We start from the raw sequence: 24,404 nt of genomic DNA, 5'->3' as shown, positions 1-24,404 counted from the left end.
ATAGTTGAACCAATACCCATTAGAGTATCAATTATCCCATCTCCTTTATTTCTAAATGAATGTCCTACACCCCGTTGTCTCTTAGGTTTATAGTATCCTCTACCAAGAAACATACCTTCACCCTTATAGTATGGTGAAAGGAACATCCCATCCCCATCTTTTGTAATTATTTTATATTTTCCCAACTCGTGTTTCCTCACAATAACCATCGTATTTATTTTTTGGAAAATGTCACGTAGGTGATTCTGATGGATATAATTTCTCCATTAAAGGAAATCATACGATTTTCTTGGTCGATTATCTTAAAATGTACTTTATAAATGGTTTTTCCTGACATAGGTTATCCCAGCCGCCGCACAGTCAGCACCAACAAGCCAGGGAAAGGAAAATGCGGCCGTTCACACCGATCACCCGGTCCAAAGGAAATGGTACACGAGCCGCGGCCGTCTGCAGTAACTTGGGATACCAAGAGCCAAGAGCTGGACGAGCGTCTTCAATAGGCCGGACCAAGAAGAGAAAATGTGTGAATGTCCTTTCTCAACTTGGGACCTAAAGAGAGTAAATGCGACTGTTCGCAATGGGAACCCAGCGCAAGAAGAAGGAAAATGCCGGGACCCAAGTCTTTTGCTCCCAGGGCTCTTACGTCATCCAACGACGTCCGCACATGCTCCAATCAGCCAGTCCATCTCCTCGCTCTATTATGGCCGTCATGACCAATCGTTCCTCGGGGCATGGCCTCATGGCCACTTGCCCGCCTTTGTGATGACCCAGTTGGTGGTGTCATTGCTGGTGCTCAATGTCCTGTTTCCCGTTACTTTTATTTAGTGTTTATTTTAGGTGTGGAGTGCCTGGCGGGTGTGGTGTGTGTTATAACGAACAAAGGGGAAAAAAAACATACAGGCGATTTACCCTTAGCCCCTAATTAACATAACCCCACCCCTCCCCATGGGGACAAATATACGACTTCCGGTCTAACGGATCCATACTTATTACCGGTTTCTTCTTCTTCACGACAGTCGGAGCACACTACCGATACAATCCTACCTGGCCTAAGGTATTTCATTGCCTACCCCCTCACAAATGTAACAGTATCATACCTTTAAAGAAGATGCCAACACATTAAAGTGAACCAAACTACTTACACATGGAATTTGGGTGTTCTGGAAGGTAAGCCACGATACCTATGGCTCATTTTTAAGAACCATATGGAGATAATGGAACTGATAAGAATAATGCGCTGAGTGATAATTCTAAGGTAAAACAACTTCGGATTTCCTCTGGATGGTACATTTTACCCACGAGATAGATTGGAAATTGATTGGGAAAAAAATGATTATGCCGAAGCATACACATCTTACCAAAAGGTGTGTGAAAGCAATGGTAATAAAGATCCCATTTTGGATATGGTTGCGTTTAAAAAAACTTTATACAATCGATGCAATTGACCTGAGTTCTCAAAAGGAAACTTTAAAATCTAATAGAGTGGATACTTTTCTATACATTGAAAGAGGGGAGAGTGAAGAAGTTAACACATATTGTTTGCTTTTGGAAGAAACAGAATTACAGGTTAATACAGATAATGGTGTTATGATTAATATCACATAGATTTTTCTAATAAATAAATGAGTCGGAAAGAACCAACTGGGGTATATATTAATCAAATCAATCTTAATAAATTAACATCTTGTATTCAAAATCAAAAGCCTTGTATTATTAATGTTAATACAATTCAAAGAAAAGGAGCAGTAAGAAATGATGTTTTGCTCACAAGAGAACAGGTGAAAACACTAAATGATACTGGCTCATTTAAAATGAAAATGACAAAACTTATGCGAAATAAATATTCAACAAGGGAAACGAGTGGAGGATTTCTTCCGTTTCTAATTCATTTATTTGCTGGTTTAAGTGCGGCAGACTAAAAATGTCGGGACAGGATCTAAAAACGTTGGGACTAAAAAATGTCGGGACTAAAAATGTCGGGACTAAAAATGTCGGGACGGGCCCCGGGAAGGTTATAGGCGAGGTGGCGAGGCCGGTCGAGGCCGCCTCGGCCCTTTCACAATTAAAAGCTAAGCTGAATTATAGTAGTCAATCTTCTACGGCCACGAGTAAAAGCTGAATTATAGTAGTAAATTCATTCAAAAAGAACCCTGGCAAAGCCGGGTGCTTTCGGCTAGTAGCTATATAAATTACAATTTTCAAACGCAAGATATCAATTGAGGTTTTATTTCACCGTTTAGTTATATAAACTACAGTTTTCAAATGCTAGATATCGATTGGGGTTTTTCTTTTTTCAGTTTATAGCTATATAAATTACAATTTTCAAATGCAAGATATCGATTGAGGTTTTTATTTCACAGTTTAGTTATATAAATTACAAAGTTATTATTAAATTAAAGTTAATTAAAGTTATATAAATTAGTCCTGGTGTTGGCTTAGTGGTTAGGCTGCTGGATCCTAGGATCCTGGGTTCGAATCCTGGTCGATTGCTAAATTAACACCAGGGGGTTGACTCAGCCTGTCATCCTTCCGAGGTCAGCAAATTGAGTACCAGCTTGCTGGGATGAATGATCCCGGTGTGTACCCCGGTTTAGAATAGGTACACCGTATCCCTGTGCATCGTAAGAGGCGACTAAGGGTTGGCGCCAGGAAGGGCATCCGGCCATAAAAATATTGCCTCAAACAGGGAACCACGATTGTCATGGGGCCCGCAAGGCTAACCCCTGCTCTCGCGGGGAAAACGGCCTTAAAACGATAATTCATTCATTTATATAAATTACAGTTTTCAAATGCTAGATATCGATTGAGGTTTTTATTTCACAGTTTGCAGTTATATAAATGTCAATTTTCAAATGCAAGATATCGATTGAGGTTTTTATTTCAGTTTACGGTTATAGAAATTAAAACTTTCAAATTCTAGAAATCGATTTAGGTATTTTTATTTTTTTTGGATGTATTTTTATGGTTTTACGTAAATTTTCATTGAGATTTTTATTTCACAGTTTATAGTTATAGAAATTACAATTTTCAAATGCTAGATATCGATTGATGTTTTTATTAGTTTACATTTCTAGAAATTACAATTTTCAAATGCAAGATATAGATTGATGTTTTTATTACAGTTTACAGTTAGAAATTACAATTTTCAAATGCAAGATATAGATTGATGTTTTTATTACAGTTTACAGTTAGAAATTACAATTTTCAAATGCAAGATATAGATTGATGTTTTTGTTACAGTTTACATTTATAGAAATTACAATTTTCAAATGCTAGATATCGATTGAGGCTGTTTTTTTTAAAGAATGCGTTCGTTTTTTGTTTTTTTAATGGAAATTTTCACTGATGAACGCTTTCCGGTGCAACAGCTTTGATGTCTGTCGGCACACCGAATTTCAGCTTTCTATGACATCTGGAAGGTACCGAACATTAATATCAGTCACTTGGTGGTTAGAAAGAGCATTATATATTAGATGTTCAGGTTTATGTTGATAAACGCTGATGTTGAGGTATAAAACTCAAGGGATGTTTTTACTCCACTGATGATTTAAAAAAATACATTTGAAAGGGGATGTCACGTCCTCAGCATCGATTGATACATAACTTTGTAATTGAAGGTGTTTCAACACCATGATGAGACAGATTCGCATCGTCGCCCACGCTGAAGCTTCTCAAAACGTATTACAAGTGTGTGTTACAACTGTCATGCAAATGAGGCATAAACACCTAAAAACTTTGGACTGTCCACAGGAACGATGTTAACACTGGTGCTTCAAAAGTAGCCGAATTGAAGTTTCACAAATCAAATCTAACAATCCTGATACATCCATAAGCCGTATTGTGATATGTATTGTATTTAGCAGTCATTACATTAATCTTGGAAAGCATTCTCACATTTAAAAATCAGGAAGATCCCCTGGAACATGGAATTTTGTCACACTAACACATGGCAGGCAGTCGGTGTTCTTCAGGTGTTCCGATCGACTTGTGCTACTCACCATTTCCACACCATAATATGAGCATATTATACAATTCATGTGATTAACTCTCCGCAAATGGCAAACAAATATATCACCATGGCAAACAAATATAGCCCGTCTCTTTGTGGGTTTGTCATTTATCTAAAAATCTGTCATAAAGACAGTATATGTTTAAAACAATTTGCACATCAATCATTTGCTCCCCTCACCAAATAAAATGTAAAATACATTGAAATGTTTGTCCAATTTTTGGCAAGTTGTCAATCTATGCAATAAAAATAGCCCCAAGTGGGCTGATGGCCATCTCTTGAGGCGATAACTTGAGAACAGCTCAAGGGATGTTAGTCAAACTTGGTGCAGGTATGTAAAATGAGGTAAAGATGAACTGATTTGATTTTGGGGTCATGAGGTCAAAGATCATGTGACGTAAAAATCCTGTTACCGCGATAACTTGTGAACCAGTGATGGGATTCTGACCAAAGTTGGTCCAAGTATGTATTAGGATGGAAAATGAATGAAATGAATGATCGTTTTAAGGCCATTTTTCCCCGCTAGAGCGGGGGTTAGCCTTGCGGGCCCCATGACAATCATGGTTCCCTTTTTGAGGCAATGTTTTTTTTATGGCCGGATGCCCTTCCTGACGCCAACCCTTGGTCACGCTCTTACGATGCACAGGGATACCGTGTACCTATTCTAAATCGGGGTACACACCGTGATCATTCATCCCAGCATGCTGGTACTCAATTTGCCGACCTCGGAAGGATGACAGGCTGAGTCAACCCCCCTGGCGTTAATTCATTAGGATGGAAAGATGAACTAATTTGATTTTAGGGCCAAGAGGTCAAAGGTCAAAGTCTGTAATAGGTTTATAACTTGAGAACTGCTGAAAGGATCTAAGTCAAACTTGCTACAAGTATGTTTTAATGCAAAGATCTTCTTCTTCTTAAAGTGTCCACGGACAGTCTATACATGGCCCAGCCAAAACTGGACACATTTTTGTGCCTTGTTGAATTTGGCAAGATCTGCAACAGTGCAGGGTTCCTCTAGCAATGGACAATGCAGATGTTGTATGGTCTGTGATGCAAATATGCGAAGATGAGATTTTGGGGTCAAGAGGTCAAAGGTCATGGTAAGGAAAAATTATGTTGCTGTGCCAAAGTCATGAACCAATGATGGGCTTTTGAACAAACCTGGTACAAGTATATATGATGCAAAGATTAACTTATTGGATTTTGGCATCAACAGATCAAAGGTCAGAGGTCATGTAAAATGTGATAACTTGAAAACGGCTGAAGGGATTTAAATCAAACTTGGTACAATTATGTATAATGATGTAAACATCAACTGATTAGATTTTGGGGTCAAGATCAAAGGTCATGTTAAGTAAAAAATATGTTGCTGCACAAACTTGTGAACCAGTGATGGGATTTTGAACAAACTTTGTATAAGTATATATGATGCAAGATGAACCGATTATATTTTGGCATCAAAGGTGAGGAGTGAGGTGATTTTGGTGAGGTCAGAGGTCATGTCCGGTAAAAATGTGATAATTGAGAACAGCTGAATGGATGTAAATCAAACTTGGTACAGTATGAATAATGATGTAATAACGTGGGCGGAGGCATATCAGTCGATGTCGTGACGAAGAGTGCCGTTCTAGTTTAATTGTCTTCCCAATCGGCGAATCATTACCCAGAAACCATATTTAGAGGAGAACTTCTCATTTAACTTGGACTCAGATTGATCTTGGATAACTTGATAACCTTTATTTATCAATATATAAATTAATCAGATGGCACGTACCTTCACACATTACCTTTCTGTACTATTTACTCATCCATAAACCACAAATACAAGTACATGCTCCTGCCAAGTTCTCAATCTTCTTACTCCTTGTTATAAATATTGTTGTTGATCCTATTACAGAAACCCAAAAAAGAAAAAAAAAATCAGTACATGGAAAGTTTTGTGAACAGATGATTTTTGCACTTTGTCCTATTGGATGGCAGGCGATCTGTGGCATGCCAAGAAAATAACTTCACCATTGCTCATCAGGAAGTTCGGCTTTCAATTCACTAAACCTGTCTGGTGAGAAAAGCACAACTCCAGGTTTGAAGCCTGTAACATCAAATCACAGCTAAATGAGAGCCTCAACATAACTCCATCATATTTGTTGCAATGTATTATGTTATGTTTTCAATAACTTCTAAGTGAAGTCTGCATATGGACATGTCATAACTAAATTGGTCTTTCTCAGGAGCCACAATCTTTAGATAAACCTGAACAGCATGAATTGGCCATACACTTAGCGTCCTGCTCTACTGCCCACAGACGGCACTCCCGACCAGCTTGAACATTGCATTTTCCGATTCCTGTAAGAGAGAACAGCTGTGTTTCTGCAGATGGGCTGGGCGAGCAAATCTCCGGCCACAAGCATGGCAGACGTACGGCTTCTCTCCAGTATGTGTGCGATAGTGCCGAATCATGGTCGATATGTAACCAAAGGTCCTTCCACATTCTTTGCAGGAGTAGGGTTTCTCCCCAGTATGTGTACGTCGATGACTTACCAAATTACACAGCACAGTGAACCCTTTCCCACAATCCTGACATTTAAAAGGTTTTTCTCCGGTGTGTGTTCGCCTATGACAGTTCAGGTTGCTTTTCTTTGTGAAGACTTTGCCACAGTCTTCACATCTGTGCACGTTCTCACAACCGAGCGAGCGGCTGCCTTTTTTCACACCACACGTCTCCATCTCTTGCTCATCTCCGAGTGCGTTGGCTGCATTGTATGGGTTATCCTCCATTTGATGACTTCCAATGATGGGCTGCTCCAAATGGTGATGGTTATAATGACCATCTTCACATCTTTTGCCTGTCAACAGGGAAAAGAAAATGTCAACCCACAGACAAACAAGCAAAATAATTATGAAAATCCTCTTCAGAAGATCTCCCCCCAATTTCTGGTTTGAGACCAATTGCAATATTTTGCAGCAACATTAAAGTTATGGTGACCGTTTAAAAAAATAGAAAGTAACAAACTAACAGTGGAGAAATACCCGGACATAAAATAATGAACAGGAAGAGAGAGAGGAAGGGGGTGGGGGTGGGGGGGGGGGGGAGGTGAGGGAGGAGAAACACAGCAACCTCAAAGTAAGAGGGTTGAGTTAGGGTTGATGATGTAGGAGAAGATTGCAGATAGCAATTGCGGATAAACAGCCTCAGGCAGACAGTTCCACAATCACGAGAAAAGAGTGGAAGTGGATGGAAAGCCTGGATTTTGGGAGTTTAGGCAGGAAAGAGTTATTGGAAGAGCGTGTGCATCATCAAGTTGCTGGGGAGAGGTTGGAGGGATGAGGGAGCTCGACCTGAAAAGGTGGTAAAAACAGAGGCTGGATGCATGTTATATTACGATGTTCCACAGGTGGACTAGTACACCCACAGGTGTTCTTTGTTTTTACCACCTCAGCATAGTTCCGTGGTACATTATATTTACCTTCAAGTGAATGTTCATATTCAACTTTGACTTCTATTTCAGGTTGGACGGCACATTGGATTCCAGAATCTTTCACTGAAGACTGACTGCAAACTAAGGAGACACAATACAGAGGCAATAAATGATCACTTTACAAACTGAAGTTAATATCCCAACAATATACCCGAAGCTCAAATCATGTGATCCGTGGCGTTCATACAACAACAACAACATGCATTTTAAAGGCCATTTTCCCTGCTAGAGCGGGGGTTAGCCTTGCGGTCCCCATGACAATCTTCTCCATTTTGCCCTATTTTCTGCATCTCTCCTTGTTAACCCCCTTGCCCGCATTTCTTCTTCCACCATCTTTAGCCAAGTCTTTCTCGGTCTTCCCAGTCTTCTACTTCCTTCTACATTCATTTCCATCACTCTTCTCAACCAGTCACTTTCATCCTTCCTCAACACATGACCAAACCATCTCAACCTGTTCCTCTTCACAGCATCAATCACAGGCTCTATTCCCATCATCTTTCACAATTCATCATTTGTCTTCCTCTCTCTCAACGATACTCCGCACATCCGTCGAACCATTCGCATTTCCACCCTTTCCAACCTTCGTTGCTGCTCTACGTTCATTACCCATGTCTCGCTCCCATAAATCATAACACTTCTCACACATGCAGCATACACCTTTCCCTTCAGCTTCAACGACACTCCCCTCATCATCAGCACGCCACTCAATTCCCGAAACTTCTTCCATGCACATCTCACTCGAGCAACCGTTGCCGAGTCTGATCCACCTTCTCCATTCAGCATGTCTCCGAGGTAGCAAAATGTTCATATCCAAACAATATACCCGAGGCTCGAACCGTGCGTTCCGTGAAGTTCACATCCAAACAATATACCCGAGGCTCGAACAATGCGATCCGTGAAGTCCAAACAACAACAACAACAACAACAACAACAACAACAAGGCATTTTAAGGCCATTTTCCCTGCTAGAGCGGGGGTTAGCCTTGCGGTCCCCATGACAATCTTCTCCATTTTGCCCCATTTTCTGCATCTCCCCTTGTTAACCTCCTTGCCCGCATTTCTTCTTCGACCATCTTTAGCCAAGTCTTTCTCGGTCTTCCCCGTCCTCTACTTCCTTCGACATCAATTTCCATCACTCTTCTCAACCAGTCACTTTCATCCTTCAACACATGACCAAACCATCTCAACCTGTTTCTCTTCACAGCATCCATCACAGGCTCTATTCCCATCATCTTTCGCAATTCATCATTTGTCTTCCTCTCTCTCAACGATATTCCGCACATCCACCGAACCATTCACATTTCCACCCTTTCCAGCCTTCGTTGCTGCTCTACGTTCATTACCCATGTCTCGCTCCCATAAATCATAACACTTCTCACACATGCAGCATACACATTTCCCTTCAGCTTCAACGACACTCCCCTCCTCGTCAGCACTCCACTCAGTTCCCAAAACTTCTTCCATGCACATCTCACTCGAGCAACCGTCGCCGAGTCTGATCCACCTTCTCCATTCAGCATGTCTCCTAGGTAGCAAAAAGTTTTCACACCTTCCAGCTTCATGCTGTCTCCAAGATCCAACTCAACATTTCCTCCATCTGCAGCTCCCTCTGTGCACACCTTACACTTGAATGTAGCTGCCACACTGGTTAATGACCCTCTCAGACCACTACATTTTTGATGAACCCACTCAGCGCACATTGTACATTGAATGGAGTTCACTCCGACACCCTTCCTGCACACAGCACAGGGCCACTTCGCAGTTCTTTCCACCTCACCACATGCTTTACCACTTACCACCACCTTCGTTTTTTTCCGATATTCACCTTCAGACATTTTGTCTCCAAACATTCCTTCCACTTGTTCATCTTCTCTTTCAGTCCATCCATACTTTCTGCAATCAACACCAGATCATCTGCATTCAACAACTCCCACGGTAAACCCTCCTTTACATTCCGGGTCAGCACCTCCATCACAGCTACAAATAGTAGTGGACTAAGTACCGACCCTGATGCACTCCCACCTTCACCTCAAACTCACCACTGTTCCCGTCCTTCGTCCTTACAGATGTGCACGCTCTCGTACATTGCCATCACTAATCTGATCAACCATTCCTCCACTTCTAACTTCCTCAATGCCCATGCCACGACTTCACGTGGAACCCTATTGAATGCTTTCTCCAGATCAACAAACCCAAGAAACAACTTCTTCCTCTTCTCCATGTACTTCTCCTGCAACTGCCTCACAATAAAGAGCGCGTCTGTCGTTCCTCTTCCTGGCATAAATCCAAACTGCATTTCGTCGATCTTCACCTTCTTCCTTATCCTCCTCTCCAGCACCCTTTCCAATACCTTTATTCCATGCTCCAATAACTTTATCGCTCGATACGAGCCACAGTCCAGAGGGTCACCTTTCCCCTTGTATAGAGGGACGAGGGTACTCGGTTCCCAATCCACTGGAATGCGGCCTTCTTTCACCACCAGATTACAGATCTCTGTCATTCTCTTCACACCCCAACTTCCTGCTGCCTTCAACATATCTCCCACAACTCCCGTCGGCCCTCCCGCTTTTCTACTCTTCATTGCTTTTATCGCTTCCTCAACTTCCTTCTCAGTTATCTTCTCTGCCGGTCCTAAAACTGGGTCACTCTCCATGTTGCCATCCCATTCATTCTCTGCATTTCCATATATCTCTTCCATCTTCCTTTAATTCCATCTGCGTCCACAACTATTTGTCGCACTTCATCCTTCAAGCAACTCACCCCCATCACATCACACCTCTCTTTCGCTATCTGCTTTGCAATCCTGAATACCACTCTCTGACCCTCTTCCGAATCCAAGCGTTTCCCTGCATGCCTCCTGCGCCTTTTCTACCTATTTCTTTGCAGCCTTCTTGGCTGCCTTATAACTTTCATGCTCTGCCTTTTCTGCCTCCTTACCCTTTGCCGTCTGCCACTCCTTGAACTTCTTCCGCTTCTCGTCAATCCTCTTTCCAACTTCATCATCCCACCACCATGTTTCCGAGTGCCTCGGTGGTCCTTTTGTCCATCCACATACCTCACCAACGGCTCTCAACAGACTATCTTTCATTGACATCCAACCACCTTCAAGCTCAACCACATCATCCTCTACCCGACTCAGCCTCTCTTTTAATGCCTCCCTCACTGTCACCTCTTTCAACCTCCACACCTTCATTCTCGGTTGGTACTTCACCCGCTGAGCTCTCCTCGCACCTTTCACCCTTATGTCGCAGACAACCAAGTGGTGCTGTGAAACAGCCTCCTCCCTCGGGATCACCTTTGTGTCCCGGAGTTACCCCCTATCTTGCCTATGCACCATCAGGTAGTCAACGGTTGTCGTCGACCCACCTGAGTCGACATGTATATAACAAACTTATTATCCTCTTTCGGGAACCGAGTATTACAAATCAACAGACCAGCTCCATCAGCAAACTCCAAAATCCTTCCACCTTCTCCATTTCTCACACCATATCCGTAACCCCCATGAACTCCCTCAAAACCGTCCATACTCCTTCCCACATGTCCATTTATTTCTCCTCCTACCACAACAACTTCCTCATCTTTCATGTTTTCCATCAGCTTCTCTGTTGCACACCAGAACTTGTCCTTCTCTTCATCGCTCCGACCGACCTGCGGAGCATATCCCGAGATGACGTTGACCAAGAGCTTTCAATCATCATTTTCACCATCATCAACCTTTCACTCACTCTAGTCACACTCACCACACTGTCTACAAACTCCTCAGAAAACAGGACACCAACACCATTCACGCCCTCCAGGCACCCTTGCCACACAAACTTGTATTTCTGTCCCTGCCTACCCTTCACCATTCTCACACCACTTCCCTTCCATCTCGTCTCTTGCACACAACATATGTCCACTCTTCTTCTGACCAATACTTCCACCACTTCTCCTGATCTCCCCATCATTGTCCCTACATTCCATGTCCCAAACCTCAGAAACCGATCTCCACTTCGGGCATCAGATGTTTCGTCGTCATAAATGGAGTGATTTCCACCCTTGCTTCGATCGGGTTCCCCAACTTGATTTTTAACGAGGGGGTGAGGTCCCCCATGGGTACTTCAGGCTGTACCCTGCCCATATGTAATTGTGATTGTCATGGTTCCCTTTTTGAGGCAATCTTTTATGGCCGGATGCCTTTCCTGACACAAACCCTTTTAGTCGCCTCTTACGACATGCAGGGATACGGTGTACCTATTCTAAAACGGGGTACACACCGGACGTTCATATCAAAACAATATACCGAGGATCGAATTGTGAGATCCGTGTATTTGCTCTCCAACCTGTTTGTTGAGAAAGGTCGTCTTCCATTTGATGTCCATGCATTGGAACATTATCGTCAAGTGATGTTTCCAACATTCCATGGGGAGATTTCATCAACTGCGATGGTCTGGGCATATCTGGAAAAAACAAAAGGAATGTTTTCAGATAGAATTTCCATTTTACATAAAAATCAACTTTTACTTCCAAAGTAAAGATATTTTGTGCTTTGTAAATGGTGGGAAACTTTGTGCATTTTTTCATTCATGATTAGTCTGATGCACCATAGAACATCGGAGTGCCAAAGCAGTTTTTTGTCAAAGGTGATACTGGGTTATACTAGATTTGGCATTGCCCTCCCAGCAGTAGTTAGGGCAGGAATTTGGAATTTGTGCATGGTGCTGGTGATAGCTCACCTACTCTACACAAAAGATACCGTGGGATCTTTCAAGTACACCACCGAATGCCGGAAGATGGTATGCCCAGTTTAACGCCCATCCGAGAGATGATGCACACATTGATGAATCACTCCGATTGTGAAACATGAGATTACACCTGTGTCGGGATTCAAAACTAGGCTCAACAGTGTGGAGGTGAGTGTGCGTACCTGTCAGCCTTAATGTGACGATACAAAGTCACAAACGAAATAGAAATCCAGTTTTTTTTTTTTAATTTGACGTTAGTTTTCCATTAATTAACCAAAGAAACCAAAGAAAAATGTGAAACTTGATGCAGAGTTTCCCCATCCAAACCCTCCTTTACCCCTCTTATACCCCTCTCAGCATCACAACGTCCAGCATCGCAACCTCCCATTCAGCACCACAACCTCCACTCCCAGCACCACAACCTCCCGACCAACATCACAACGTCTATCATCGCAACCTCCACCACAACCTCCCGACCAACATCACAACGTCCAGCATCGCAACCTCCACCACCAGCATCGCAACCTCCACCACCAGCATCGCGACCTCCACCACCAGCATCGCGACCTCCACCACCAGCATCACGACCTCCACCACCAGCATCGCGACCTCCACCACCAGCATCGCGACCTCCACCACCAGCATCGCGACCTCCACCACCAGCATCGCGACCTCCACCACCAGCATCGCGACCTCCACCACCAGCATCGCGACCTCCACCACCAGCATCGCGACCTCCACCACCAGCATCGCGACCTCCACCACCAGCATCGCGACCTCCACCACCAGCATCGCTACCTCCACCACCAGCATCGCGACCTCCACCACCAGCATCGCGACCTCCACCACCAGCACAACCACCTCCACCACCAGCACCAGCACAACCACCTCCACCACCAGCACAACCACCTCCACCACCAGCACAACCACCTCCACCACAACCACCTCCACCACCAGAACCGCAACCTCCACCACCAGCATCGCAACCTCCACCACCAGCATCGCAACCTCCACCACCAGCATCGCAACCTCCACCACCAGCATCGCAACCTCCACCACCAGCATCGCAACCTCCACCACCAGCATCGCAACCTCCACCACCAGCATCGCAACCTCCACCACCAGCATCGCAACCTCCACCACCAGCATCGCAACCTCCACCAACAGCATCGCAACCTCCACCAACAGCATCGCAACCTCCACCAACAGCATCGCAACCTCCACCACCAGCATCGCAACCTCCACCACCAGCACCGCAACCTCCACCACCAGCACCGCAACCTCCACCACCAGCACCGCAACCTCCACCACCAGCACCGCAACCTCCACCACAACGTCCACCACCAGCACCACCACCACCTGCAAAACCACCTCCACCACCAGCAAAACCACCTCCACCACCAGCAAAACCACCTCCACCACCAGCACCACCAGCACAACCACCTCCACCACCAGCACCAGCACAACCACCTCCACCACCACCACCACCACCAGCACAACCACCTCCACCACCAGAACCACAACCTCCAGCACCACCACCACCACTACTACAACCACCACCACCACCACCACAACCTCACGAATACTCATCCCCGTGTGAAAGCAAAGGAAAATCCGCGCTTTTCTCGGACCTCCACTCTGCACCATGGTGTCCAGCCTGCGGGCGCACACCCCGAGCTCTTGGGCCACGCCGTGCAGCAAGGCCATCAGCGTTTCCACCAGGGTATCCGAGCCGGAGCCTGGGCCGGCGTCCCCAGGAAAACTCATGTGTACGAGACGGCGCAGCGCCGCATAGCATCCGAACGGAAGACGCTCTCTGGCCGCGGAGAAGAGCTCGCATCGCATGCTCGGAGGTTCGGCGCACGCAGCGAGCTCCTCATAGCTCTCGATCCCCAACTGTAGAACCACAGCGCGGGCGACGCGCGGACTCAGACCCTGCGACCTTAACCAGGCCTGGAACACACCTTCAGGCACGCTCGCCATACCTGGCGCCCGTCAGATTTGTACTTTAACAATCCTTCGAACCTGCCGACTCACTTACGGTCTCCCTGAAGTAAGGAAAGAAATAAAACAACAACAACAACAACAACAAATCGCGCCGTTTTCAACCAAAACGTAAACGACAACACATGTATTGAAAATGACAGGTGTAACAGCTGATACACATACAAAATAAATAAATAATGGGGTATAGAGAAATTCGAAAATGGAGTCACACATCGAGTTTGGTTTCGATTGTAACTAATAACCTGTGGATTTTAGCTTCAGCAGGTGCGTCGAACGCGTCACAGCCACCGATCTCTGTACTAACCGGATAGGAGATTCAATGTTAAATCGCCAATCTACCTTGACGCCACCGGAAGTGTGCTGGCGGCCATATTGGTTCCCCCAAAACACGAACTGAACGTGTGAATGTGATCGCGCTGCGCTATCAATGGATCCATCGTTCAGGCAGTCATCGGTAGATAGCGCAGGCATCGATCGATCGCGCATATCAGTGCCACCTTTTCCTCTTGGTATTCGTCACATTCGGTCATTAATTTGTCATCATCTGAGCTGCATGTGTAATTTCTCCCTCTTACCTTTTCATTTCAACTTGCTTTTTGTCACGAATGTAGTCATATAAAATGGTTTTAAGGAAGTCATATAAAATGGTTTCAAGTAAGTCATAAAATGGTTTTAAGTAAGTCATATAAAATGGTTTTAAGTAAGTCATATAAAATGGTTTTAAGTAAGTCATATAAAATGGTTTCAAGTAAGTCATAAAATGGTTTTAAGTAAGTCATATAAAATGGTTTCAAGTAAGTCATATAAAATGGTTTTAAGTAAGTCATAAAATGGTTTTAAGTAAGTCATATAAAATGGTTTTAAGTAAGTCATATAAAATGGTTTTAAGTAAGTCATATAAAAGGTTTTAAGGAAGTGATATAAAATGGTTTCAAGTAAGTCATAAAATGGTTTTAAGTAAGTCATATAAAATGGTTTTAAGTAAGTCATATAAAATGGTTTCAAGTAAGTCATAAAATGGTTTTAAGTAAGTCATATAAAATGGTTTTAAGTAAGTCATATAAAATGGTTTTAAGTAAGTCATATAAAATGGTTTTAAGTAAGTCATATAAAATGGTTTCAAGTAAGTCATAAAATGGTTTTAAGTAAGTCATATAAAATGGTTTTAAGTAAGTCATATAAAATGGTTTCAAGTAAGTCATATAAAATGGTTTTAAGTAAGTCATATAAAATGGTTTTAAGTAAGTCATATAAAATGGTTTTAAGTAAGTCATATAAAATGGTTTCAAGTAAGTCATAAAATGGTTTTAAGTAAGTCATATAAAATGGTTTTAAGTAAGTCATATAAAATGGTTTTAAGTAAGTCATATAAAATGGTTTTAAGTAAGTCATATAAAATGGTTTCAAGTAAGTCATAAAATGGTTTTAAGTAAGTCATATAAAATGGTTTTAAGTAAGTCATATAAAATGGTTTCAAGTAAGTCATATAAAATGGTTTTAAGTAAGACATATAAAATGGTTTTAAGTAAGTCATAAAATGGTTTTAAGTAAGTCATATAAAATGGTTTTAAGTAAGTCATATAAAATGGTTTTAAGTAAGTCATATAAAATGGTTTTAAGTAAGTCATATAAAATGGTTTTAAGTGTCACCAAATGGTTTTGAATAAGTCATATAAAATGGTTTTAAATAAGTCATATAAAATGGTTTTAAGTCATATAAAATGGTTTTAAGTAAGTCATATAAAATGGTTTCAAGTAAGTCATATAAAATGGTTTTAAGGAAGTCATATAAAATGGTTTTAAGTAAGTCATATAAAATGGTTTTAAGTAAGTCATATAAAATGGTTTTAAGTAAGTCATATAAAATGGTTTTAAGTAAGTCATATAAAATGGTTTTAAGTAAGTCATATAAAATGGTTTTAAGTAAGTCATATAAAATGGTTTTAAGTAAGTCATATAAAATGGTTTTAAATAAGTCATATAAAATGGTTTTAAGTAAGTCATATAAAATGGTTTTAAGTAAGTCATATAAAATGGTTTTAAATAAGTCATACAAAATGGTTTTAAATAAGTCATAAAATGGTTTTAAGTAAGTCATATAAAATGGTTTTAAGTAAGTCATATAAAATGGTTTCAAGTAAGTCATATAAAATGGTTTTAAGTAAGTCATATAAAATGGTTTCAAGTAAGTCATATAAAATGGTTTTAAGTACATCATATAAAATGGTTTTAAGTAAGTCATATAAAATGGTTTTAAGTACATCATATAAAATGGTTTTAAGTAAGTCATATAAAATGGTTTTAAGTAAACGGCTGTTCGTCATATAAATATATATGACGCATATGAACGTCATATAAAGAACGTCATATAAACGTTCATAAGAACGTTCTTATGAGGAACGTTCATAAGATATGAACGTCATATAAAACGGCTGTTCACCACCATCTCTTATCTTCCCCAATCCAAAACCTTGATCTTTTCTACCCCCGCTAATTTCACCCCAAATCCACTTTTTTGAGGTGACTTTTGTCTTCTTTCCTGGAAGTCCTTGGTGTCCTTGCGTTTTATACCTATCCTGCCTCCCCCCAGGCCCTCTCCCTCCCACACATCTCCCGATGTCCCTGCTCTCAAATGTTGTGTTTGTGTGCTTCCTCCCCTTCTCTCCCCATCTTGTCGACCGCTCCCCTTTTTATATACTTTGTTTGCTTGTTTGTTTGATTTGTTTGTTTGATAAATGTTAGCTCTTTCACGAGCCTCGACTCTGTATACAAAAAAAAAAAAAGAAAAAAGTAAGTCATATAAAATGGTTTTAAGTAAGTATTCTATTAAAAAGATATTTTATATCTAAACGATTATAAAATAATAGAACGTTGAAAGGCAAATTAAATGAAGAAACAGTTTCGCCTTTGTTTTTACCAACGTGTCTTCCGAGCCGATTTCAACATCCGTGTGTCGAATCCCCAATGTGAACGGCAAGGTATATCTCCAGGTACAGTGCGGTTTTTCCATGTTTTCCATGTATTACTTCAGCTCGTGATTGTGGTTGACGTTGATTTGTGTTCCATATACAACAAGAAAGACCAATCAGAGATTGCAAACCCTCGCCAGGATGTGTTTTCAGGGGTTTTTAAGGTTCTTGTGTTAAAACAAATACGGCGGTCGAACCACGTGACCGATGACATCATTATTATTTTTTCTCCACCAATTTATACCATGATGATGCTCAAGAAATTTCATCTTGATCGGATGAAGTTTTGTACTTGTCGAATTATGACGTCATAATGGAGGCACCTATGACATCATCATTAACATATTGTATTCCCCATGGATAGTTCTTTCCAATGAGCCACGTCTCAATTTTTTGTATGCAACGCTTTCGGAGATATAGAGGTGCAAAATTTTTCTGTTTTCCCAAGATGGCGCCCGTACCACGTGACGTATGACGTCATAATTATAATAAAAAAATTGTACAGGCAGAGTTGCACCTATGGTGAAAATTTCCTGTCAATCGGACCAACGGTTTCAGAGAAAATAATATTTATTCTGTGTGGACAAGCAGACAAACAAACAAACAAACAAATGGACTCAAATGCAATACCCTGAAGATAATTCAAAAATGCAACAGCAAGAAACATTCCGGTGCAGCAAGAAACACTCCGGGGCAGAAAGAAATACTCCAGTGCAGCAAGAAACACTCTGGTGCAGCAATAAACCCTCCTGGGCAGAAAGAAATACTCATGTGCAGCAAGAAACACTCTGGTGCAGCAATAAACACTCCGGTGCAGCAAGAAATACTCATGTGCAGCAAGAAACACTATGCTGCAGAAAGAAACACTCCAGTGCAGCAATAAACACTCAGGTGCAGCAATAAATACTCAGGTGCAGCTAGAAATACTCTGGTGCAGCAAGGTCATATGCAGCAAGAAATACTCTGGTGCAGCAAGAAACAGTCCGGTGCAGCAAAAACACTCCTGTGCAGCAAGAAACTCCAGGGCAGCAAGAAATACTCTTGTGCAGCAAGAAATACTCCTGTGCAGCAAGAAACACTCTGTGGCAGCAAGAAATACTCATGTGCAGCAAGAAACACTTGTGCATCAATAAACACTCTGGTGCAGTAATAAACACTCTGGTGCATCAAGAAACACTGGTGCAGTAAGCAACACTCTGGTGCAGCAAGAAACATTCGAGTGCATATCCTCAAGGACTGAAATAATTTGCCATGACACTGCAGTTCTACTCGACAAAGGTACATATATATTGTTACGGAAACGGGGACGGCGCTCCCCTTAGCAAGGGGGGGGGGGGGGTTAATCCCCCTTCTATTTTGCACTGGCCGTCTCCGATCCTGAAGCTACCCCGTTCCCCTGTGGGGTCAGATTGGCCGAGGTGATTGGTCAAGGGATTCCCGTACACCTCCGCCAATCCCTCCACAAGGCAGGTGGGTAACTCCGCTCGAAACCACGGACAAGATGGTATTTGCCAAGCGGGTTAGCAGTCCGAAGTTCGAGCCATTAACAGGGAACTAAACCCGATCCTGAGCGTTGGCCGAATCATGCCACGTATATCAATTGGTAAAAGACAAAGATGATCGGACGAGAATGAAGAAGCCAAAGGTAGGAAGAACAGGTATTTATTAATTACTATTTACACAACCAAAGAAAAGAAAGAAACGAAGGTAATTTACAGTGAAAGATAGGAGACACAGGGCAGCTTATACTTACACAGGCTTAACTTATACCGCAGGACAGAACAAACAAGACAAACTCACGTACACGAATGGATAGTATGGCAGGGATGGATGGCTGGAAGGGAGAGAAGAGTCCGTTCAGGATGGCAGGCTGGAGGCGAACGGCCGCCGACTCCTCCGCAATCTGGTTCTTGCGCAGCAGCGCGTCAGAGCTTCGTGCGCAGGGGGGCTGTTCCAAGCGGCGTCTCCCTCACGTCTCGTACGTCCTCCGCCTCATGCGTTCTCTCTCCACTGCTTTGCCTGCCCACCTCTTTCCACAGAAGGACTCCTCAGAACTCTCTCACTTTGGTTCAGCACACCTCCCTCAGAACTCTGCTCACCTCTCCACAGAACTCTGCTCACCTCTCCACAGAACTCTGCTCACCTCTCCACAGAACTCTGGTGGGGGCTCCGCGCAACGGGTTATATAGCGCCACACCCAGGAACGTTTGTGAAACTGCTTGATCGTTCTCTCTCCGCCCTCTCAAGCCAAACCCACTCATTCTTGGTTGGTCGATTGGGGCTGGCTGACTCCTCCTCTTGATGACGATGGGCGGGCCACGCCCTTCTTCTCCGAGTTGGAGCACATGGCAATGGCAGAGAATGCAGTTGGTAATGGAGGTAATGCAGTTGGTAATGGAGGTAAATGCAGTTGGTAATGGAGGTTCTGGGGCCATCGAAAGGGGATCTATCTTATTTGATTTTGGTGCAACGCAAGATCAACTAGTGGAGACACAGCCTTAACTGAAACACAAAATAACGACATAACTATTGAGAAGGTCCTATGATTTGCTACGTGGTGCGGTGGACTAACTAAAGGACGACCTTTGATCTTTACATGAATGGAGGTATTTACAAAGAATCATTTAATTATTTACAAGGGGGTATATTTACAATAAATTACACAAAGTGCACGGTTTCCGAAATCCGTTACAATATAATATATATATATATATATATATATATATATATATATATATATATATATATATATATATATATATATATATATAACGATGTGAGAGAGACATTTAACATGGCAATGCCTCATCCTCGTCAAATCAGGTCTTGGTACAGCGGCAAAAATGAGGATCCTGGTTTCACAAGGTCAGCAGAGGTCTGAACTACAACCTCAAGGGATTTATTAAAAGTTTAGTTTGATACTGCAAGTTGTTTTATTGCAGAGCACAATATCTTATAGCTGAATCTCACAGGTAATATACTGCACTTCACTTCAATAAAAATTAATTTATTATAGACAAAATAAAGTACAATATATTGTTTCACGTCCTGATTGTTGTAGAAATCAAAGATACAACAATGTCTCAGATCATGAGTTCAATCGAAATCAATCCCGAGCAATACCTGTGGAAGAAATCAACAAGTATTAACATCAGTGCTCAGCGTGCATCGGAATCAATAAAGGGTACTAGTACCCTACTACAAAGCCGCAATGAGCCGGCGAAGCCAAAGCCTCTTGCCACTATTTTACCCATCACTATGGCATCAGTAGGTTAGGTAGTTGGTAGTAGGTAGGTGTAGTAGGTACCGTCGGTGTAGTAGGTGTAGTAGGTGTAGTAGGTGTCGTAGGTACCATTTGCATTCTGGATGAGATTAAAATTGATAAAATTTACTTCTTGATTAATTCGGTGAATTCCGTCTCAACTTCGGATATTTCCGGCCGTGAAAAACTATCCCCGACGGCCGCGAGATTTCTAAAAAATAATTCTTCGTCAATTTTAGAATATTTGACGCCGTTTTCACCCCCCGAAACGCGTAATAAGCTTTTAAAAATATTTTTTCAAATGCTCGAATCTCATTGGTGTTTGGTGACGATTTTCGTTGAAGATAATGAGGTTGGTCTTAAAGTATTTTAATTACAAATTAGAGGTGCATAAGATTGTGAATCAAACAAAGACGGGTGAAACAAACTCCTATTGAACCTTTTCGCAATTTTTTTATGCATACTTCCGCATCCGGAAGATGGCGGCCTCCATTGAGTGATTTGGTTTTTGAAATATTTTTTCAAATGCTCGAATCTCATTGGTTCCGGTGTTTGGTGACAATTTTCGTTGAAGATAACGAGGTTGGTCTTAAAGTATTTTAATTACAAATTAGAGGTGCATAAGATTGTGAATCAAACAAAGACGGGTGAAAGAAACTCCTATTGAACGATTTTCAATTTGTTATGCATACTTCCGCATCCGCAAGATGGCGGCATCCATTGCGCTTCGGAATTCTCAAGCCAAGGGATACAGCATAATCTGGTTTTCGACATAATACATACGCGTTTATTGACAACACAGGCTTCGCCAGCTATAACATCCAATCACAAGCAAGCGCTGAGCAAAGCGAATCTATGTACCAATCTAGACATGCACACAATATATGTCACAGGAGTGGTCCCTGCGCTTAATGTCCAAGGTCTTTATAACGAAAGCGCAGCGGCCGAAAGTAGCATGACACCTGGGCTTTGAACTTAGACACAATTTCACGACATTCTCCCCAGCGGTAACACTACACTTCTCCCAGAGGTTAGAATCAAGCTAGCAAGCTATATAGCAGTGTGGAAAATACTTTAGAGAGCAGATGATTACGTAAAGCAGCGAGCCATGTTAATCCCAGCCGAAGCGATCGGGACGGAGGATTTCTCTCCCGATGCGTGTTCGATACAGGTCAGGGGCTTCAACCGCGTGTCCGAATTCACCCTCGCCGGAATAACCGCCTATCTCGGGTGATGGCAGCGGAACCTCAATGTCGATTGGATCGGGCACATGAGGGGGCGGGGTTAACGGTGAATACCCCATCATCGGATTCCCCGGACTGAGCTCCGGCCTTGCGGGATCCCCACACGGAGCGAGATGACGCACCGAGACAGTAGACTCGCGTCCGTCGGGCAGCAGCACTCGAGCATGGTCGGGATTGGCTTGGAGAATATGAACCTGGTACAACCGTCAACAAGCGGGTCATACTTACTCGGGCGAACCGTGCATTTGAGAAAAGCCGGTCCGGGCTCGGCAAGCCAGCCAGGCAAAGGCCGAATGGCACCTGTATTGCACGAGTAACGAAACAGACGATCGTGAGGAGTTTGATTTGTAGCGGTACACAATAAAGTCCAAATCGAGTTTAACGCCCAGTGTACCATCCAAGCCCATCGGTCTAGTCCTAGTCCGTGGGTCTTAAGGCCGAGAGTGATGGCTTTCCATATACAGCCATTACATCTTTCCACCTGACCGTTCGCCTGGGGCCTGTACGGAGTGGTATAACTAGAAGCGATATTTCACTGGAGCAAAAAGGTTCGCACATCTTGGGACAAAAACACAGCACCTCGATCGGTATGTACATAGCCTGGATTCCCGAACATGGAAAACAAAATCTGCAGGCACTGGATGACCGTCCCAGCGGTCATGTCATTGCACGGAAAAGCAAAAGGGAATCTGCTGAATTTGTCCACTATCGTGAGAAGGTAGCGAGAGCTACCTGAAGCCTGTAGACTAGCAGAAGCAGGTAGACTCGAAGCCGGTAGGGGCCCTTTGAAGTCCATATACAATTTCTCCCACGGCCTAGTAGTCTGGATCAGTGTACCCATCTGTGGCTTATGGAAACGTGGTTTTAATTCAGCGCAAACGGGACAAGTGCGACATAGACAACGAATGTCCTCAACAGAGTAGGGCAAATTGTGACAGCGCACATAATGAGCTAGACGAGTCACACCGGGATGGCACAATGTTTCATGAAGAACACGCAGATCCTCAAAGGAGGTGAGACTCACGCACACCGCTGGTCGTGATAGTGCACCCGCTGCGAGGTTATCCCGCCCCGGGCAATACTTGATGCGAAAGCAATAATCTGCTAATTCTATGCGCCAATGAGTGATTTTCTCGTTCTTAATGCGCTGGGCATGGCGAGTATCGTACATGAAAGCGACACTTTGCTGATCAGTGATGACCTCAAATCGCTTGCCAAGCAAGTACGGTCTCCAACGCTTAATAGACTCAACAATGGCAGACTTCCCTTTTTCGACCGACGAGTGACGTCTCTCCGCGGGGGAGAGAGTCCTTGAAAAGAAGGCCACAGGTTGCCCTCCTTGAGAGAGCATGGCAGCTATCACGTGGTCCGACGCGTCGCTTTCCCAAACAAAGGGAATATTTTCATCTATAGACGACACAGTGGCGCCAGCTATGTCCGACTTCAGGCCATGGAAGGCGACCTTGGCGGCGTGACACATGGGGAACACTTTACAATCCACAAGGGGACAAAGCTTTTCGGAGAAATTTTGGACCCACTTTGAATAATGTGCAAACAGCCCGAGGCCACGCTTCAAAAAGCACGATCATGTGGAGGGGCCATGTCGAGCAAGGGTCGCAGCTGCTCTTTGTCTGGGGTGATGGTGCTCTGGGTCACGGTGTACCCCAGGAGGTCTATTGTCCACGCCGAATAGCAACATTTAGCCTCGTTCAGTGTCAGACGGTACTCGCGCGCAACCTTGAGGAAGCGCTGCAGATTAGCATCATGATGAGCTTGATCGTACCCACAAACCGTTAGGTTGACCAAGTAAACAAAGACATCTGTTAAGTGTTCCTTAGCAATTATGTCATCTATGGCCCTCTGGAAATATGCGACCCCATTTGTGACTCTGAAAGGCAAGCGTGTGAACTGGTACAACCACTGACCAGATTCAAAGCCAGTGTAAATGCGATCGGCGGCAGCATTCAGAATTTGATGATACGCACTACGAAGATCTAACGTACTGTACACCTGGTACTGTGCCACCTGTTGGACCAGGGAATCCAATCCCGGGAGCGGGTAGGCGTCCAATTCCGTAAACCGATTAATCATCTGCGAGTAGTCAATTACCAAGCGTTTGCGATGATTTTCGGTCTGGACAATCAAAACTTGAGCTCTCCAGGGCGACCGACTAGGTTCAATTATACCCTCTTTTAGAAGGTGACTAGTCTCCTCAGCAATAAATTGCGTATCAGCCCGGGAGTATCGTCGTGATTTAATGGCTACCGGGGTACAGTCAGGAGTCAGATTGGGAAACAATGACAGTGGTTCTATTTCCATCCCGGCCAGAGCACACACAGAAAGAGTATTATCCCCGCCAACTGGCATTTATAACCGACCACGACGATGAAGGAAATCGTGTCCCAGCAATACTTCTGCACATAGCATTGGTAAGACTATTAAAGGAATTTCCGGATACATTTGGCCGTTAATCACTAACTTCACCCGGCATTCGCCTTTAGTACTCATCCAAAGTGCTTGGGAAGCCATGAAAATACGGCGCGATGTCCCGAGAATCGGCCAGCCGTGCTGCTGGACGAGTCTCATGTCGACATAGCTTTCCGTCGAGCCCGTGTCGATCAAGGCGTTTGCCATCTGCCCTTCAATCAGCACCGGAACAACAGCGCTGGACAGTCCCGGCGGCCCGGAGGACGTCGAGACATGTAGTGGGGGCG

At 43.3% G+C, this 24,404-nt stretch overlaps 1 protein-coding gene across 1 annotated transcript; it reads right to left on the bottom strand.

Moving 5' to 3' along the window:
- Window positions 1–5,726: 5,726 nt before the first annotated feature.
- On the bottom strand, window positions 5,727–14,616 carry LOC137434555 (uncharacterized). Its single transcript, XM_068127697.2, has 5 exons — window positions 14,458–14,616; window positions 13,840–14,256; window positions 11,807–11,923; window positions 7,474–7,566; window positions 5,727–6,852 (listed from the first exon to the last, which is right to left on the bottom strand). Exons 2-5 carry the CDS (start codon window positions 14,189–14,191, stop codon window positions 6,299–6,301), a joined length of 1,116 nt encoding a protein of 371 aa, XP_067983798.2. The 5' UTR covers window positions 14,192–14,256; window positions 14,458–14,616; the 3' UTR covers window positions 5,727–6,298.
- Between the last annotated feature and the right edge of the window lie 9,788 nt (window positions 14,617–24,404).

This window comes from Myxine glutinosa, chromosome 10, assembly GCF_964187855.1.
Source record: "Myxine glutinosa chromosome 10, kmMyxGlut1.1, whole genome shotgun sequence".
In the NCBI taxonomy this organism is placed as follows: Eukaryota; Metazoa; Chordata; class Myxini; order Myxiniformes; family Myxinidae; genus Myxine; species Myxine glutinosa.
Note: the sequence above shows the minus strand (reverse complement) of the source record. Positions and strands in the feature narration are given on the sequence as shown.